Here is a 20,602-nt window from a genome sequence, read left to right as displayed (position 1 = left end):
TATTATTATTATTATTATTATTATTACTGTATCATAATCATCATTATCATCATCATCATCATCATCATCATCATCATCATCATTTTATTAGTCTAATCACTGGCGGTCGGTCTATTGAGCGAAGTTGTTTTCATTTTTTGGGGGATCATTTTTACCAATATCAACATTATTACTCCTACTACGTCATGCAATTATTAATAGATGCACCTAATCTTTCTATCATTATCATTATGAACAAGAAACTCGGATTAATCAGTAGGTATTGGCAATCACAAACTCATTTGGAACCAACTTACCGTATCTTTAGTTTCCTCAAGGTACATAACTCTGGATTTTGAAGCGGAACTAACAATCAAACAATACGCCCAAACAATAACAATCTCACCTGATTGAAGTGACTCATGAAGTAAAACATAATCGTTCGTAATGTCTAACGAAATATATACCTATGCAACCTAATGTGCTTGTTTTTAGATAGATCAACGGGAATGGTAAATTTTGAGTGGATTTAGTAGCATTCCATTTCACAGAGGCCGAGAACTGACTGCATTGTGCGTACAAGTAAAGTCACAACAATTTTGATTTCTGGTGTCACTCGTCACAGCCTCATTCAGATTTTAATTAAATAAGGATATCATAATTTGAAGATAAGGAGGAAAATGGATGTCGACGACCTGCCTAACGACTTTGATATCATTATTCTTGGAACAGGTAAAAATAATGATAATATTAACGCTGTGATTATCCCCAGACACCTGTCTGGGGATAATAAAAATTTGTTATCCCCAGACACCTGTCTGGGGATAACGAATTTTCATTATCCCCAGACGCATATTTGAAACTCCGCTCTTTTAAACAAATATCCACATTCCAGAATATGGAATGTTTCCAGATCACATAGAAATAAGGAAAGTTAATAAAATATCTATAAAAACATAAAATTAACCAACATTAAAATCAGTTGTTACTACATATATACACAATACAACGCTGTGATTATCCCCAGACACCCGTCTGGGGATAACGAATTTTCATTATCCCCAGACGCATATTTGAAACTCCGCTCTTTTAAACAATTATCCACATTCCAGAATATGGAATGTTTCCAGATGTACATAGAAATAAGGAAAGTTAATAAAATATCTATAAAAACATAAAATTAACCAACATTAAAATCAGTTGTTACTAGATATACACAATATGCCTCGACTTCGAAGTGGGTGTCATGGCCGAATGGTTTAGTCGTCTGCCCTGGAAGTTTGACCATAATCGACGTTGTGGGTTCGAATCCTGGTAACGTCACTTTTTTATTTTTATTTTTTTTTTTTTTTTAAATTCCGTCTTCTTTTTACAGAACGTTGAAAGGGATCCATCCATCCTCCCCCCACCTCTTTTTTTTATTATTAAACTCTGTCTCTCTCTCTCTCTCTCTCTCTCTCTTTCTCTCTCTCTCTCTCTCTCTCTCTCTCTCTCTTCTCTCTCTCTCTCTCTCTTGTTTTTTTCTAGTTTCTAGCAAATATATTCGTCCCCACTCCGATCTCAAATAGTGTCTAAAAAGAATAAATAATTAAAAAGCAAACAAACAGAAATATTCAGAGAGCGACCAAATGGTCTGATAGAGGAGAAAAAAAAACAATAATTGTTTTAAAAATAAAAACAATAATTGTTTTAAAAATAAAAACAATAATTGTTTTAAAAATAAAAAAAATTAAGAAATTCATGCTCAGAAACGGAACATTTACATAAAGGTTTAGCAAACAAAAAAACTCTAAGGTTTAGGTCAAAATATAAAAAAAAACAAAGAAAAAGAGAGATTTCCCTCGGAGCAGGGAATAGTGTTAACAATAATAATAATAATAATAATAATAACAATAATAATAATAATAATAATAATAATAATAATAATAATAATAAAATTATAAAATTTATAATAATAATAATAATAATAATAATAATAATAATAATAATAATAATAATAATAATAATAATAATAATAATAATAGTAATAGTATGATAATAAGAGTATTAATAATAAAAATAATACTATTATTGATAAGAATATAATAATGATTATGATGGTAATAGTAATAATAATAACAAATATTACAATTATAATAATGTTTATATTATTATTATTATTATTTATTATTATTATTATTATTATTATTATTATTATTATTATTATTATTACTATTATTATTATCATTGACCAAAACAAACAAAAAACAATAATAGATCTAGAGCAAATTAAATAATGAAATAATATTATCGGAGAAATAAAAAATTCAACTGATTAAAAAAAAACTCTTGCTCGGAACTCGGAACAAAGGTGAAAACAATGAAAATCAATTGGGAAGAAAGAAAGAAAAGTAAAAAAAAAAAATAATAAGGGGGGGGGGGGGGGGGGGGGGGGGTCGCGACTGGGTCGAATCTGTGCAGCTAAAAGGAGTAAAATGAAAGGTGGCCTTACCCACTGAGCTGCCTATCCACACTGGTATCGGAATATTTTAAATTCATATATGAGCTAAACATATTTCCACCATTTTTGCTTCCTTGTTTTGGTACGGTAGTTATTTTCATCTCTGATTCGAATAAAAATATGTTGTTGGATCTAGTTTTGTGGACGTGTGATACTAAATTGTATTGTCTTGTGCGAAGCAGACAGGAAAATAACAGGTGTGGGTTTTGGGCTTTGGGGCGAACAACACCATGGCCTAGGAATTGGTCCGCGGCATAAAAATTATTCCCGGTCGTCCCCAAAATTGTGGCCAGAATGAGCAAATTATAGAAACAAGAGATGATCAATAAAGTTAACAGGTAGGTTGGTAATGAAAATTTAAATGGTTGGTGGACTATGAACAGATTTGATGATTAACAACTTTCTTCCTGGTTGAAATAAAAAGTCGAATTGCCAGTTTGACGTTTTCAGATCAAAGTAACAAAAGAAATTTCATTGATCCATTTGCTTTAAAATATATTTTTTTAAAAGAGCTGGATTTGACATTTGATCACTATTTACTTTCATCTTGTGTTAAATATCACTTGATATATTAACTGTTTTGGGACACAACCACTAGTATTTTTTCCAGAATATTTGGTATTTTTCACGCCTAGTTTGGCATTTTGCATAAAATCTTTCTGCCCACTTGCTACATGCGTCTGGGGATAGTATCCTCAGACAGGTGTCTGGGGATAACAAAAATTGGGGATAACGAATTTTTATTATCCCCAGACAGCCGTCTGGGAATAATGACAGCCTATACACAATATGCGTCGACTTCGAAGTGGGTGTCATGGCCGAATGGTTTAGTCGTCTGCCCTGAAAGTTTGACCATAATCGACGTTGTGGGTTCGAATCCTGGTAACGTCACTTTTTTTTTTTTTTTTTTTTTAATTCTGTCTTCTTTTTACAGAACGTTGAAAGGGATAAATGTCCCATCCATCCTCCCCCCACCTCTTTTTTTTTTTTAATAAACTCTCTCTCTCTCTCTCTCTCTCTCTCTCTCTCTCTCTCTCTCTCTCTTTTTTTTTCTAGTTTCTAGCAAATATATTCGTCCCCACTCCGATTTCAAATAGTGTCTAAAATGAATAAATAATTATAAAGCAAACAAACAGAAATATTCAGAGAGCGACCAAATGGTCAGATAGAGGAGAAAAAAAACACAATAATTGTTTTAAAAATAAAAACAATAATTGTTTTAAAAATAAAAACAATTTAAGAAATTCATGCTCAGAAACGGAACATTTACATAAAGGTTTAGCAAACAAAAAACTCTAAGGTTTAGGTCAAAATATAAAAAAAAAAGAAAAAGAGAGATTTCCCTCGGAGCAGGGAATAGTGTTAACATATAATAATAATAATAAATAATAATAATAATAATAATAATAATAATAATAATAATAATAATAATAATAATAATAATAACAATAATATAATAATAATATAATAATAATAATAATAGTAATAGTATAATAATAAGAGTATTAATAATAAAAATAATATTATTATTGATAATAATATAATAATGATTATGATGTAATAGTAATAATAATATACAATTATATTATATTATTATTATTATTATTTATTTATTATTATTATTATTATTATTATTTATCATTTGACCAAAACAAAAAAAAACAATAATAGATCTAGAGCAAATTAAATAATGAAATAATATTATCGGAGAAATAAAAAATTCAACTGATTAAAAAAAAACTCTTGCTCGGAACTCGGAACAAAAGTAAAAACAATGAATATCAAGAAGAAAGAAAGAAAAAGTAAAAAAAAAAAAAATGTGGGGGGGGGGGCGGTCGCGACTGGGTCGAATCTGTGCAGCTAAAATGGTGGCCTAACCCACTGAGCTGCCTATCCACACCGCTATCGGAATATTTTAAATTCATATATGAGCTAAACATATTTCCACCATTTTTGCTTCCTTGTTTTGGTAGTTATTTTCATCTCTGATTCGAATAAATATATGTTGTTGGATCTACTTTTGTGGACGTGTGATACTAAATTGTATTGTCTTGTGCGAAGCAGACAGGAAAATAACAGGTGTGGGTTTTGGGCTTTGGGGCGAACAACACCATGGCCTAGGAATTCGTCCGCGACATAAAAAATATTCCCGGTCGTCCCCAAAATTGTGGCCAGAATGAGCAAATTATAGAAACAAGAGATGATCAATAAAGTTAACAGGTAGGTAGGTAATGAAAATTTAAATGGTTGGTGGACTATGAACAGATTTGATGATTAACAACATTCTTCCTGGTTGAAAATAAAAAGTCGAATTGCCAGTTTGACGTTTTCAGATCAAAGTAACAAAATAAATTTCATTGATCCATTTGCTTTAAACTATTTTTTTAAAAGAGCTGGATTTGACATTTGATCACTATTTACTTTCATCTTGTGTTAAATATCACTTGATATATTAACTGTTTTGGGACACAACCACTAGTATTTTTTCCAGAATATTTGGTATTTTTCACGCCTAGTTTGGCATTTTGCATAAAATCTTTCTGCCCACTTGCTACATGCGTCTGGGGACAGTATCCCCAGACAGGTGTCTGGGGATAACAAAAATTGGATAACGAATTTTTATTATCCCCAGACAGGCGTCTGGGAATAATGACAGCCTAATATTAATATGATGAAGTGTGAGTGAGTGTGAGCAGTTATTCAGATCAATTAGTACAGTACAGCATTCATAGTCATCAATAGTTGAGTCCCAGTAAATGGGTTAACAAGAGTTTAGTTTTAAAAAAAGAAAAGAGCTTTTATATATCGTAATATCCACTAAAGTGCTCAAAGCGCTTTAGAATTACAAGGGGCCCCTGGCCAACAGCAACACTTAAACATGTGGGACGGGACATGATGATGCTTGTTAGGCGATGGCGATATTGTAATTTTTTCGGACAGAGACAACGCTGTTAACGACCAGGTACTCATTTTATACCTGAGTACGGTGAGAGAATTTTAGTAAAGAGCCTTTTCCAAGGACTCAACTATGCGCGGAGGAAGGCTTGAACCCAGGACCTTCCGATCCGAAAGCGAGTGTCATACCACTAGACCACATAGAGCCGCACTCAATGACAATGTTTCTAATTTGGCTTTTTTATGAGAGGCTAGGGAAATCACGTAATATTGTAGTCTGATGGAGACCAATTTTTTTGCACGATTACTGTTCTTACTGACAAACACTAATTTCACAATTTGCTGTTGATAAAACATGAAAAAGAAAAGAATAAAGATGACCTACCCCCCCCCCCCCTCCCCCTCAATGAAATAGTAAAAGTAAAACAAACAACAAATAGCAAAAAGGAAAAATAGACCCAAAACAACAACAACAAAAACAAACCCTTCTAATGAGGTCATATCTTGACAATGATGGTCTCAAGCCCCCAGAAAACTCGAGGGAAGGTCCTACTTAAATGGCTCCTGAAATCTGCTGCTTTGAGATACTATTTTTAGCTTCTCCATTTAATTGCACACTCCGCTTAATCAACACACTATTCAGAACTCCTGAGGAGTAAACTGTATCATATTAAATGTTTGTAAGGCTATATATATGTAAAAATTAATTAATTATTAATTCTTATGTTCGCTGCCAGACTAGTATTTATGAAGCGTAGGTGCGACTCTGCCGGACCTCTACTTCATGACCTGCATTGGCTGCCTGTTGAGAAAAGAATTAAATTCAAAGCTTGTGTTTTAGTGTATCGTTGTCTTGAAGGTACTGCCCCTTCCTACCTTTCAGAACTAATTGAAAGATATTCAAAACCCCGCCCCTTACGTTCGGCCAGTGATTCCACAAAACTAGTTGTCCCTCGAATTCGGAAAAATGCTGGAATGAGATCCTTTTCTCATTTCGGACCCTCTATTTGGAACGCCTTACCGCAGAGCATTCGTGAAAAAGAATCTTTGTCTATTTTTAAACGTTCGCTTAAAACATATTTGTTTCGATTTTAGTAGATGGTATGAGAAGCAAGATAGGTTTGGTTTGTGTTGTGTGTTGTATTGTGTGTGTGTGTATGTGTGTGTGTGTGTGTGCTTGTGTGTGTGAATGAGTATGTTTCAGCCAAAGTAATTTGTAATTTAAGCGCTTAGAGTCTGGTGTCTCGGAGTTATAGCGCTATATAAGTTTTCAGCATTATTATTATTATTATTGTTTGACCAAAAAAAATCAAATTACCTAATATTAATGCATTGCACGTATGTTAATCATAGGATTTACTGGGCGGGGAGGGGGAGCATTGAGAGATGTTCATCTATATTCAGTAATTATTTGGTAAAGCTATACTGAAATAATCCAAACAATCATATTTTAAAAACCAAAGTTCCAAAATAAACATTTAGTCTAGTGTGACTGAAATTGAAAAATCGTCATGTTTTAATAATTTGGCGTTAAAATTGCCAAAGTATCAAACCTGTAATTGTAACAAACCAGTATCAAAATTAAAGTTATTCATCTTGCGAGAACCCAACTTTAACTCGTCTCTGAATAAGTGAGTACTGTAATTGAGAGTTGATTCTGAATAACTGTCTGCAGTTATCCAGAGTAGACTCTGAATAAACTGCAATGAAAAGTAAAGCAACTTGTCCTCATCAATCATCACAGAACTTTTACATTTACATTCTAATTTAAATGTAAACATTAAACTTTCAAATTAAGAAGGATCTTCACCAAATTGTCAGTCACAGATGGTTAACGTTATATCGTTTATTATTATTTAATAACTCCTTCCCTGATATTGATTCCTAATAGACCTCCACTAAGGTACGCTAGGGCTTAGGCCCAGGTTTGATGTGCGAACGTCCTGAATCAATTATATTTATGTAAAAAATCAAATCACTTAGAGCACACTATGACTGTGAGACATAATATAATTTTTTTATTTTATATAAAGCTGTTATTGATTCTGTCTTGTCAGTTATTGGATCTCAGATTCTGATACTGATGCATGTGACCAATTTTTTTTCTTTTCTTATCTTTTTTCAAATCTTATTTTGAAGATTACTTTTAAAATAGTTTTTAATATTTTCATTGCATTACTATTTTTTGTGTGTGTTAAATTAAAGGTTTGACAGAAACAATTGCTGCTGCTGCTTTTTCTCGAATTGGGCTCAAAGTGTTGCATTTGGATAGGTAAGTTGTTGAAATTATTATCTTATATATTAAATGAATATTATATATATATATATATATATATATATATATATATATATATATATATATATATATATATATATAGGATATTTTGAATCATGTTGGATACAAATATGGTACGAATAGTGCTCGGCATGTAACAATGGAGCTACTTATTATTGTAATATTTACCACGATGTTGGAGTCAGTCTACATCGATGTTTCAGGCCTTTCAGCCATCGTCAGGACTGTGTGTTACATGAGTTTGGTTTGTTGTGTGTTGTTGCTTGTTGAACTTGTAATATAATATTTATGGAAGGTTCTTTCTTTTGAGGTTTTTCACTCTCTGACTTTAAGTAATGTAGAGCAGTTAACTTACCTTATCTATCTTCATCATGCTATAAGGCCTCAATCTACTGTTTACATTCTTCCGTGTAAAATGTCTGTGTACCTCACCCAGTCTTAGGTCGACCATTCTGCAGCATTTTTTTCTCTTTCAACAGTACGCTGTAAAGTAGTTTTGGGTTTGCCATGTTTTCTTTTTCCTCTGGAGCCCATGAGAGTGCTGTCACATAGTCATTATCCAATCTTTTTTTAGTATGTGGCGAATGTATTTTCCATCTCTTTCATCAAATTTCATCACTTATTGTCCTCATTTTCGTTCTTTCTACTTCCTTTTCATTGCTTACTTGGTCATGCCATTTTATATTCAAATTCAATATCCATCTAGGACACATCTAGGTTTCCGTACGTTTTTTTTTCTCACTTTCCTCCGCTCCAGTGTACTTTAGATATTCATAAAGGGCTTTGACTATTTTGATTATATTTGGAGGTATTCCATATATGCCTTCATCATTTTCCATAGGCTTTCTCTATGAATCGAGTCAAACGCTTTAAACAATATCTATAAAGTTGATTTACAGTACCACTCAATTGATTGTTCTAGTATAATGCATAGAATGAATATTTTGTCTCTATGGTCCTTATATTTGATATTCATCCTGCTTGTTCAATTTGGTGTTTACCCCTGCATTAGTTCTCTCCATTAATATTTTGCCAAGGACTTTAGTTACAACAGGAAGTAAAGTGATACCTCTCCAATATTTGCATTCTTTTCGATTCCTCCTTTTTTTTGGAGTTTTATTGTCAGCTGTCTTATCCAATGTTTTGTGTTTTTTTCTTCCTCTCAGACTTGATCTAAAAGCTTGACGGTTAAAGAAAACAAACAGACAAAAATAATACAAGGTGGAGATATTCCAATACAATGTCTTTGCCTTTTCCTTTGATTTCCTATTATATTTTGTATATCTGTCCTCTTTGAAGAATATGTCATTTTTATAATGATGTAAAATCGCTTTCAAATCGGAAGGGCCTGGGTTCGAGTCTCGCTCTGCACAAAGCTGAGTTCTTGGAAAAGACTCTTTACTCAAATTTTCTCACCGTACATGGGTGTAAAATGAGTACCTGGCCATTAACAGTGTTGTCTCTGTCTGAAAAAAAGTGTATTATCGCCTAACATAGCTCAACTTTATTTCATAAATCTGCAAGACCCTTTCGCATCACCTATAGTTATTAATGGAGCTATGGGTCCCTCGATCGATAATCAGTTAGTTCTATTTTTATTTTTATTGATTTTTTCAAGAAGTTTGAATGTTGCTCAGCTTAACTTGAAATATCTAAGTGGTGAATCTTTCTTTTTTTTTTTTTTCAGAAATAATTATTATGGTGGTTCATATGCAAATTTCAATCTGCAAGGAATTGAAGAGTGGAGGTCTAAAAATGAGGTCAGATTTCATTCTTTTTTTTAAAATTGAGAATTGGTTGTTCTAATTTTTGTAATATCAAGCACTGTCACAAGTAAATTTAATTGAAAATACTTAGTTATGTGATTGATGCCATTGTATTGCTCTCTTTTAACCAGTTTATTATTTTAAGTTTGAGAATTAGCTTGTATATGACGAGCATTTATTTGTTTTGTTTTGTTTTTCTGCTGTTGCACGATGTCAATTTTACATCTGGATGGAGGCAAAAATATTTAAATATGGAAATAATGGCAGAACAACCTGTTTTTATCACCTTTTTTTTATTGAAATATTGATGAATGATCCTTTATTTGCTATCTTGAAACCAACCATAAACATTAAAATGAAAAAGTAAATAAACATCAGCTTTTTCAAAGTGTATCCATCAACTTCCGTGCTCAGTGTGCTTCGTGATGCTTAATTTATTCCACCAGTAGTTCATATGAAACAAAGCTTCCATTTAATTGTATTCAAGTAACTTGTTACTTATGTACTTCCTATGTCATCTCATAAGAGGTTGACTGGAAATGACTGGTCTTGTACCAGTCCGTTGCATTCTTTAGTTGTCATCTGTTATTTGTGCTTTATTTTTGTACTTCCAACAATTAAACATTCTTTTGATTTAGTGAATTTTGATAATTATTCATTAAACTCCATTTTCTTATTATTATTTTTGAAAAAAAAAGGTTTTTACAAAACTTGTGACACAAACTTTTGTCTTAACATCATATATGACTTGTGATAAATAACAATGTGAAATTGAATGTAAGCTTCAATTTGATATACAAAAACAGATAATATGGGTGTTTCATAAATTCATCTTAACATTGCCAGTACCACATTATCTCATTCATCTGTAGTGTTTCATTCATGCTTTTTTGTTGATAAAGGGGAAACCTGATACATCCATTTTATCTGTTTTCGTATATTAAATTGAAGCTTACATTCAATTTCACATTGTTATTTATTTCTTGAGCTTCGAGCAGCAACATTTACATTATATGACTTGTGACAACTTCTCTCACAATGTTGCACAGACCATTGTCTTTTTCCACTCAAACCCCATTTAAATTATGCTTATGGTATACAATTTTATAATTCAGGCCTTAGAATGCAATCCCACCAAAGAAAACAAAGTGACAGAGGATTTAAAAGAAAGGGTTGGCAATGGGCGTCAACTCCACAGTCTCCCATGTGAACGACCACAAGCCTGCAGTATCAAAACAAACTTTTACGTCAGGTAATATTGCCGTCTTCCACCTGGAAGTGAATGGTTAGCTGCATTTGGTATTCATTTTGTACTTAGCAAAAGAATTGAACATAAGAAAGTCTGATACTATTACATTATCATAATCTATTTTAAAAACTCTTAAACGCTCTTCTTTTCACAAAACGTTTACTTGAATTATAATGTTTTTTCAAAAGTTTATAAAAATGTATTTTATTTATGTAGTTTTAATGTTTATCCTCTTGAAGCACTTAGACCGTCCATAAAACATGAAAGTAGCTTATAAAAACCTCTATGTGTTAGTTATTGCTTATTGATTACTTGTTTGCTTTTACTTTTAAACAAAAAATGCCTAACAAATGTACTATATATGCAAAACCCGCCCTTTCTACCTCAAAATTAATTTTCATTTTAATTTCATATTTTTCTTCCATGATTAATTATATTGTTGGAATAGATAATCGCTTAGAATTGAATTTGAAGGTGGTGAAAATGAAATTTGTTTGACATTTGTTGTCAGTTGTTGAAATTGATCTTGCATGTGACTGAAAAACTAGGGTTAAATAAAATGCAATCTTAGTCAAAAACATTTTTCTTGTAAAGGAAAATATTTTGGTTATATTTTGCTTTACTTTTTATTTTTTGAAATTAATTGATTTATTTGTTTATTTATTTTATTTATTTATTTTATACATTTTATTTTATTTCTTTTATTCACAGAGAAATGACTGCAGAGGAAAAAGCTGTAGTCGAGGAGTCAAAGAAAAAATCCAGGACACGAACACCAAGTGCCCCTGTTATGCTCTCTGAATTTACTATAACTGTTGACAAGAGTACAGAACAACCCAATGAAACAGAGTATTCCAACAGCCAAACTCCTCCACCTGCAGCATCTCAGCCTTCCTCATCAGATCAAATAAGAGAGTTGACATCTGATGATGTAAAGGTTACCCCACCAGATGACTCAAAAGATCTGAGTTCCCAAGAAGCTACTGGAGAAAAAAGTGCAGAGGCATCAGGTGACGCATGTGGGTCGGATGTAACACGGGCAGAAGAGAATGATGTGGAAGATACGAAAATAACAGAGGCTACTGCTAGTTTTGCCGCTGAGTGCATTTTAAGGGAAGATTTGGAAGGTAAAATAAAAGAATGGACTGTTGAAGCCTTAGAGGATGACTGGAGGAAATTCTGCTTTGACCTGTCTCCGAGAGTAAGTGTTAGAAGTTTTTCTTTGTGTGTACTCATTTTTGTTGAAGAAAAATCTCTATTTGTCTTTTGAAGAATTTTTGAAGTTGTCTATGAAAAAGAAGTGATTTTCAGATTATTGTATAATTAGCCTAAAGATGACAATGTCTCAGATTTAAAGCTTCTTTATTTCTTGTCCTTTCAATATTGTTATTATTATTATCATTATTATTATTATTATGATTATTATTATTATGATGATTATTATTATTATTATTATTATTATTATTATTATTATTATTATTATTGAATATCCTTTTGAATCCATTCAGGCAGCATATTTGTTCTGTGTGAACTAAATCATAAAACTAACAATCTTCCCTTTTCGCCTCCCATCAGGTACTTTACTGTTCAGGAGATCTTGTTGAATTGCTCATCCAGTCAGATGTTGCCAGATATTGTGAGTTCAGGACAGTCAGTCGAGTACTCACTCTTCTGAATGGTGTTTTGCGACAGGTATTGTATCTCTTAGAACTAGGTCATTATCATTCTAGTCATAATAGAATTATAGTTTCTTTGTTTTATCTTCTCTTTGACATACCTCTTACTTAAGACTTGAAGATATTTAAAATGTCTAACTTTAAATTATTTTTTTTTCGCTCCTTTCAACTGTATATCACTTCTTTGTATTGAATTGCAATTCCTTATCTTGCAGATGTGATTGAAACATAATTTATAACAAAAGGCAAATTCATAGGACAGGGTCAGTAAGGTAAAAAAACCCCCCAAAAACCAATCCCTTTTGTAATAAATTGGCATTTTAACTGATTTTCTTCGAATCACGGATTTTCATCATAGTATAGTATGATGTAATTGATGTGTTATTTATTTATTGGTGTTTTTATTTTACTTTGATTTGTATTCAGGTGCCTTGTTCAAGAGCTGATGTCTTTAGCAGTAAGATTGTATCTTTGATTGAAAAGAGGTTGATGATGAAGTTTTTACAGTTTGCTGCCGATTATGAAAGTCACCCTAATGAATACAAAGGTAATGATTAGGAAATATGAAAATAATGATCGTAATTATGATTGCGCTATTATAATTTAGTATTATTATCATTATTATTATTATTATTATTATTATTATTATTATTATTATTATTATTATTATTATTATTATTATTATTATTATTATTATTATTATTATTATTGTCAACTCTCATAGACTTACTTTTAGGTCAGTTTAACTGATTATGGATGGGTGGAAAATGTTATCAGTTGAAAATCAGGAATCAAATCAAATCGAATTAAAACCCATTTCAACTAATGTAATTCCTGTACAAAGTAGATTTTACCGATTTACATTTTCAGATTTTAAAGACAGGCCTTTTGTTGAATTTTTGAAGTCCAAGAAACTTTCTGCCAATGTCCAGCACTTTGTCCAGCACGCAATTGCAATGGTCAATGACGTTGCCACCACAGAAGAAGGTCTTAAAAGTACCCAAAGGTTTCTGCGGTCTTTGGGCCGGTATGGCAACACAGCATTCCTTTTTTCCTTATACGGAAGTGGTGAGCTACCTCAAGCTTTTTCACGGTATGATTTTATGTTAAGTTTTGTGTCTCTGATAGTATTTTTGTGAATATGTTTATATGCCTGCTGTTTGTGTATGTATTTTTTTGTGTGTTTGTGTATGATGTTTCCAAGCTATAAATATACAATTACTGTTATTTCCAATGCTAAACTAAAATCTTTTTTCTCATATAACATATTAAAATAGTAACAGGAGATTGTTGCCAGGACTTTTGATGAAATAAGACCATTTTTTAAAAGCCTTTGAAATGTTTTGTAAAAATAACTATTTTATTCCCAGTTTGTCTGCCGTGTTTGGAGGTACCTACTGCCTCATGATGTCTGCATCACATATAGTAGCTGATGAGGAAAACAAGTAAGATCTCATCTATATATGCCTATCAATTTTCATATTTATAATATGGAATTTGATGTTATGTATTTCTTTTTGGTGTGGTTATTGAGGAGCACTTATTCAAAACTCATTTCATTCCAATATTCAAACTTTGAGAAATCCAGGATTTATTTGCATTTTTAGACCTGGGTTTCATATCATTTTAAAGACTTTTTGTGGTCAATTTTGAATTATTGTTTATTTTCATCAATACCGATGGTAAAAATGTGTTCATTATTTGAGAAGGAAATCAAGATCCTTTAGATATCTTTATGAATAAGACGTTAGAGTAGATGTCATCATGATCATTGCATTTTAAATCTTGAGAGTGAACTGGATCCTGGGTTCCATCAATCAGTTCAATTAGCAGTGAGTGGGTCAATGTTAGATATGGCAAAAGGAAATTTGACATGAAAAAACATATATTACCAAAGCACATTTTGCTGTTGACTCCTAGGAAACTGCACATCTAACAGGGGTAATTCCCAGCATCTGCCTGGGTGGCTCGAATAGGATTCAGTTTTACTGTAAACTGAGAATACTTCTTACCATTTTCACCAAGAGGGTGATTGCAAAGTGATTGGGGCTTTATTTATTTGATGAGAAATGGTTACACATCTGTTGTGTTATATAGACAAATAATAAAAATAATTTGAAAGATATTTGATCTCCCTGTTTAATGACCAATTACGTTTTTTGAACTTTTTAAAATCGAATTTTACATTTAGGTACTTGTATTGATCTCTGCTGTTATTTCTTTGCACTTTCACCTTTTGCTTTACCTTCTTATATTGGCCTTTGGCTCAAGGGGTTTACAATGTTTTAGTTGTCTAATTGTCTTCTTCTTTTTCGGCTATAATGTAATCTTGAAGTTTTGCATGATGCGATGAGGTTCTGAGCAAACCAACAAAATATTACACATGCTGAAATGCTTTATAATTTATTATATCTATTCATCAATTTTCAGGTGTTGTGGTATAATTACAACCCAGGGTAAACACATTAATTGCAAGTAAGTGAACGGTTTGTACGAATTAATTTTAATGGCAAACAATAAAAAGAAATATGTGGATTTTCTTTGTAAACTTGTGTAGAAGTTTTCAAAAAATGTCATTTTAGCTGGTATAAAGGCGAGTCTTAAGAGCTTTTGAGAGCCATTTGATACAAATTAGGTAAATAGTCCTGATTTTCAAAAAAATATTTTTAAGAGTTAATGGAAACGTTGAATAGTCTTTAGTAGCACTACATTTGAATCAAATAATGTCATTTCTATTGACAAAGTAAAGAAATTGATCGGCAAAGAATTAAATTCATTATGGTATGAATATATTTAATGTCTGTCATGATCAAAAACAAATATCACGTCATATGTAATGCACGCTGAATTTTGTAATAGCACCTGAATAAAAAAAATTAGTCATAAATTTTTCTCTCTTGGTTTTGGTTTTGTTGATAAATAATTTTATTGAAATAGAAATTGTGTGTTTTATTTTGTTTGTTTTTCCTGAATACAAATAATGCTGTACCCAATTTATCAATGACTTATAAAACCCATTTCTTTCAGATATCTAGTAGCCGAAGCCTCATATCTGCCATCATCATTTGTACAGCATTCATCCAACAAGTAATTTTTTTTTTAATTTTTTTTTTGTTTTGAATTTTCACCTACTAGATCCTTTTAATTTTTTAATTTTTATTCTTGTTTTTTCTTTTTTTGGGTGGGATTTTTTCCCCTGTCTTGTATTTTATATACTGGTATAGATATATTTTTGACTAATCTACAATAAGGTTATGATATAGAACACATTAAAGACCTTGCTTGTTTCTAATTCTTCTTTTCTCATATTAATTCTCTCTTTGTTCTGCTATTAATGAGAGGGTTTTTAATGTAAGATTCTACTCAAGTTACATCCATATTCATATTGCAAACCATTCAACTTTCGAAAACCCAACAATGGAGATTTTTAACACTGCTGATGATATTATGTTCCAAGAACAATTTTGTTGCATGTCAAATTAAAGTATTTACATGGGATAGTTTTACTCCAATGTTTATAGGCATGATGCTTCTTGTGATCTTGGCCTTGATCGGTTTGCAGCTGAGACCATCGATCTGTGACAACTAATTTGACTATGATTCTTCAGGTGCCTCTTGGCACAAAGTGGATAGCTATCTGCAGGCTATTTCACAACTATTTTGTTGATGACAATTTAGAATAAGCAGCCATATAAATACCACTCATGAATTTTGAAATTATCTATATGATCAATATAAATGTCTTGTTTTAACAGGAGAACAGCTCGAGCAATTTACATCACAGATAAATCCATCAGTGAAGCCAAAGATCCAGAGGTATATTGATTTTGATGATTTCATCAGGCAGATCATTACATGGACGTGTAAATGGCTAAAAATGATCCATTTTATATCAATTCCATTATAGTTCTAATACTAACTTATCTGAGCGAAATAATTTTTAAGTTTTGGTTGTGTTTGAGATTTTATATGCTTTGACCCTTGAGTTAACAAGTATTAATCACTGGAAAAAGCTTAATGTTCAATTTTGTACTTCACCACTTAAGGGGCTTTTTTCCCTCCATTTGTTTTATTTGTTTGTTTATTATTTTTAAAGATGTAAAGCATGTATTCCACTTTTTAGAAATTTATTGAATCATAATTTATTACTTAACTTAACACATTTTAAAAAGCCATTTTCAGTGATAATTTATTTGCTTATATCTTTTTTTTTCACCCCACCAGCTCTCTTTATTGAATTTTGTGTGTAAAGAAAGGCCTGAAAAGCCAGTGACTGTGATGGAACTTCCTTCTTCTGCTTGTGTTTGTCCAAAAGGATTGTGTAAGTGTATTCGACCTTGATGTTACTTCATTGCTTGAGAAGTGTCGTTTTTATAAAAATTTGTATATACAATAGTGATCAAAAGTAATGTTACAATTTTGATATGCTCTCCATGACAAGAAATGTGCATGAAAGGAAGTTAAGTTATATATGATATTTAAAAATAGATTGAATTCCGCGTACAATGGTATCAAATATATTCATATATTTACCACCTCAAGCGGAATATGGTGGTTTGGAAGCAATCACTTGATCCGTATTTGGAGAAATAGAACTGGACACAAAATAATGCATTCACTGTAGCTTGTTTCCCCAATCAGATTCAAATAAGATGCATAGTTCTCCACATTCGTTGACAACAATTTTAGCTTTCTGTTGTTATCTGTTAGATCTTTACTTTGATGTGACAGTGAGATCTCGATGTCCTTCGAAAAATATCTATGTCAAAATATTTTAACACCCGCACAATATTACCATGCCATAACTAAATTGTGAAGAACAGACAAGGTTGCTTGGACATTTAGAAGCTGGATACTGTGTAAATAGGGTGGCTAATATTCTTAACAAATCTCAAATGTCTATCTGTTGCTCACACCATATGCGTTTTTTAAGTGGGTACGTTAAAGATCTCCCAAGACAAGGTTGGCTTTGCATAAACCATTACCCATACTGCATGAAATGCTCCATCTTTAAAACAACAATTGCTAATGCTCAGGAACTGACATACTATGCGATGTTAGCTTCTAGAGGAAGGTATGCGTGCAAGACATCTGGCTCTGTTTGGCTGATGCAGACCGAACAGCACCGGATGAATTGTGACAATTGACCCCATAGAGCCTACACCAACCAGTGCATGAATGTTGAACCCTTAATGTGGCCAGCCCTGTCACCAGATACGAATCTCATGAAACAAATGCGTTCTAAAATTTAAACCCTTAAAAACCGCTCAATTCCAATAACAGATAACAGTGAACGTTTTACTTTTGTAACTAAAGTTTGAACCAAGATAATTACTGATACTGTGTACAGCCTCACAATGATGTTGACGAGGCGTAGGGTAAGGCCCTTGCTTGATGCTGAAGGGGCCACATAAAATATTGATTACTAAACCATTTCTGCCAAGTTGCGATTTTCAGTTTTTAAAAGTTATTTACTGTACAGCAATGACATCTTGCATGTCAATAAATCTGTGATTTTATGAATTCTCTACCAATCTTCTTTCAATTGATATATAACATGTGTGGATTTATTTTGTATGTAAAGAGGGTGACAGAAAACAAAATTGTATCGTTACTTTTGATCATTAATGTATAAAGACAAACACTAGTTCACATTCAATCTTTAATGAGTAACCGACAGTTTTTTTTTTTTTCCATTGCTACAAATAACAGATGTTGTCCACTTGATTCGAGAGCGTGGTTCTGATGACATTGAGCAAGACTTTATGGAGGTGAAGGAGAGACTTTTCTCTGATAGCCCAGGTGAAGAAAAGTTTTAGAAATTAGTCATGATTTGTTTTCTCCCCTCCTCATTCTTCATTAACATCATCATCGTCATCATCATCATTGTCGTTGTCACCATCATCATTGTCATCATTGTCGTCATCTCATTATAATCATTTGCATCATAGACCTCATTATATTATCACCATTTATGTCAGTGTTCTTCAATTTCATGTTTTTAGAATCTACAAAGCCCAATATTCTGTGGTCACTCTATTTTGGACAAGATGACCTATCCCAACCATCAATGGCCCCACAGGCAGCCGGCAATGTCTTTGTAACATCAGGAGGAGGTGACCGGCATATTGACATGGAGAGAAGTGTACAAGAGGTTAGGAATATCTCAAAATTTGATAGTGCCTCTCGCTATTGCAGTGTGTCAGCTTGTATTAAAGTCAAACAGTGACGAGCATGGTCAACGACTGGTTTGGTGAAGATGATTGTATAGCTTGTTCCTTGCGGTATCCCTGATTAAGGCCTTTTGCAAACAGTACCACACTTGATTCTAATGTGATTAAGTGCCCTTCATGGTTATAGTCAGTCTTGGGTAGCGAATGAGTGCTAATGCAAAAAAAGACATTCATTAGATGATTTTTATGGTATAAAATAAAAAGTTGGACAAATATGCTTGCTTGAGTGAAAATGAAGCAATGAGAAGACTGTTAAGAATGGTGATACATGGAATGCACAATACAAATGTGCCTTTTATATTTATATATTTAATCAATTGATTTATTTATTCAGCTATTTATTCATTTATTTATTTTTTAAGATTTGTTTCTTTTCAATGTAAACTTGATTTTCCCAAAGTGACATTAAATAAGTGCTAATGTGAAGAAATTTACAAGAATTCAAAAAGAGTGAATTTGTGCATAAAGTGATTTGAGCCATTTGAAGTATTTGGTTCTCTTGTGCTTTGACACAATCAATGGAGGAGGAAAGGTACATTTTGAATAACTAGGCAGGTTTTGAGCTATCAAATGAAATACATGTCCTAATATTCTTCTGAAATGGTGTGTATGAAAAAATAATTAAAAGACAAAGCAGAAATAAAAATACAAGAAAAAAGTCATCCCAAAAATCAGTCTTCCTCGCCTGGGGATCACGTCTTAGACCTCCTTTATACCTGAATGCTAACATGATCCATCCCTAAAGCTGGAACATTTATAGGTTTGATTGACCGAAGAGTCAAGTTTTTTGTAAATATATTTTTTAAAAAAATATGCTCTGGATTAAAATATTTCAAATTTACCTCGCATTAAAGATTTGACGAGTGAGTCAATATAGTAAAAAATAGAGTTTGGTGACCATGTTTGATAAGATATAATGAGTAAATAGATTATTTTTTTAAGAAAAGAAAATAAAGAAGCAAAATAATATAAACACATTTAAATTTTTTAAATGATAAATAGATAATAATAATAATTTTAGAAATTAAACAAAATTATGCCAAATTTTAAATGTCTCTTATTCCTGAGTTTAAAAAAAAAAAGAAGGAAAATTAAAAGGTTCTGAAGAAATATTCTTCTTGATTAGTAAGGTCTAGGCATTTGCCCCCTGAAAATATATGTACTTCTGTTAATTTTGAATTGTTTTGAATGATTCCATATTAGTTCTTGTCAATATCTTATCATTTCATATAACTTTGACCCTGCAGGCCAAGCAAATCTTTCTACAAGTCTGTCCTGATGAGGAATTCCTTCCAAAGCCTCCCAACCCAGAAGACATCATTTACGTAGATGACGAGGAAGCAGGTGTTGAAAAGGTGCCAGGAGAGTTTGACTCAACAGAAGAAGGAACTGGTGGACAGGAGCAACAAGATACCGAAGTGGCAAAGACGGATGATTCCTCGGAAAATGCTAGCGATGCCGTGAAATCATCATGAGATTTGTTCTTACTAGTGATTCATCATCATCCCCTGGTCTCCATATATGGGTTATGGGTCAGCAACTGACTCAGACGACCTGACACTTCCGTCCTCTGCTGTCTTCCTAATAAAAATGTCAGGCATGGACAAAATACTAAAAATAAAGAGAAGTGTCGCTCTACCTACCCATACCAAGCTAAAAAAAATGGCAGAGGACGTCGGGTGCGCGGCATCTAGCGGCTCTTCTTTTTATTCTTATTATCCAGAAGACGGCAGAGGACAGTAGTGCCTGGTCGTCGGAGTCAGTCTCCGGTGTGGGTTTGCCCTCACTGTCTCTTATTTATACTTTCCTACATCTGTTACCTCTTGCCATATTGCTTTATGTCTTGTCATGGAATGAGGCTAATTGGTTTTACTCTGGTCCTTTTTGGGATCCTTCACTGAAGGGGAACCTACCATATTACGGTTTGTTTTTTTAAAATTTTAATATCTGTGGCTTTGTTAGCAGAAAGTTTTACCCTTGTAAATCATACAGTTTTTGTTATATTCAG

General features: G+C 32.4%; 1 protein-coding gene across 2 annotated transcripts; it reads left to right on the top strand.

Moving 5' to 3' along the window:
* Positions 1–354: 354 nt before the first annotated feature.
* LOC144970751 (rab proteins geranylgeranyltransferase component A 2-like) lies at positions 355–20,218 on the top strand. Of its 2 annotated transcripts, none has more exons than XM_078910739.1 (16): positions 355–711; positions 7,580–7,646; positions 9,358–9,430; positions 10,552–10,688; positions 11,397–11,886; positions 12,261–12,377; positions 12,788–12,908; positions 13,232–13,454; positions 13,732–13,806; positions 14,792–14,836; positions 15,389–15,448; positions 16,117–16,177; positions 16,586–16,682; positions 18,074–18,163; positions 18,367–18,515; positions 19,842–20,218. In XM_078910739.1, the coding sequence occupies exons 1-16, from the start codon at positions 660–662 to the stop codon at positions 20,067–20,069; spliced, it is 2,085 nt and encodes a 694-aa protein (XP_078766865.1). In that variant the 5' UTR covers positions 355–659; the 3' UTR covers positions 20,070–20,218. The 2 variants fall into 2 exon arrangements, with proteins under 2 accessions (XP_078766865.1, XP_078766866.1); XM_078910740.1 differs by lacking the exon at positions 355–711 and adding an exon at positions 5,066–5,157.
* The last annotated feature ends 384 nt before the right edge of the window (positions 20,219–20,602 follow it).

This window comes from Berghia stephanieae, chromosome 4, assembly GCF_034508935.2.
Source record: "Berghia stephanieae isolate SIO BIC M18660-M18661 chromosome 4, UCSD_Bste_1.3, whole genome shotgun sequence".
NCBI lineage: Eukaryota > Metazoa > Mollusca > Gastropoda > Nudibranchia > Aeolidiidae > Berghia > Berghia stephanieae.
This window is presented reverse-complemented; position numbering and strand designations above follow the sequence as displayed.

What these genes read in the sequence shown, in the direction of transcription:
- LOC144970751 (XM_078910739.1), top strand. Translation starts at nt 660, where the DNA reads ATGGATGTCGACGACCTGCCTAACGACTTTGATATCATTATTCTTGGA. An exon ending in TGAATGGTGTTTTGCGACAG is followed by an intron (nt 12,378 to 12,787) that starts GTATTGTATCTC and finishes ATTTGTATTCAG; the next exon opens with GTGCCTTGTTCAAGAGCTGA. An exon ending in ACTTTTCTCTGATAGCCCAG is followed by an intron (nt 18,164 to 18,366) that starts GTGAAGAAAAGT and finishes TCATGTTTTTAG; the next exon opens with AATCTACAAAGCCCAATATT.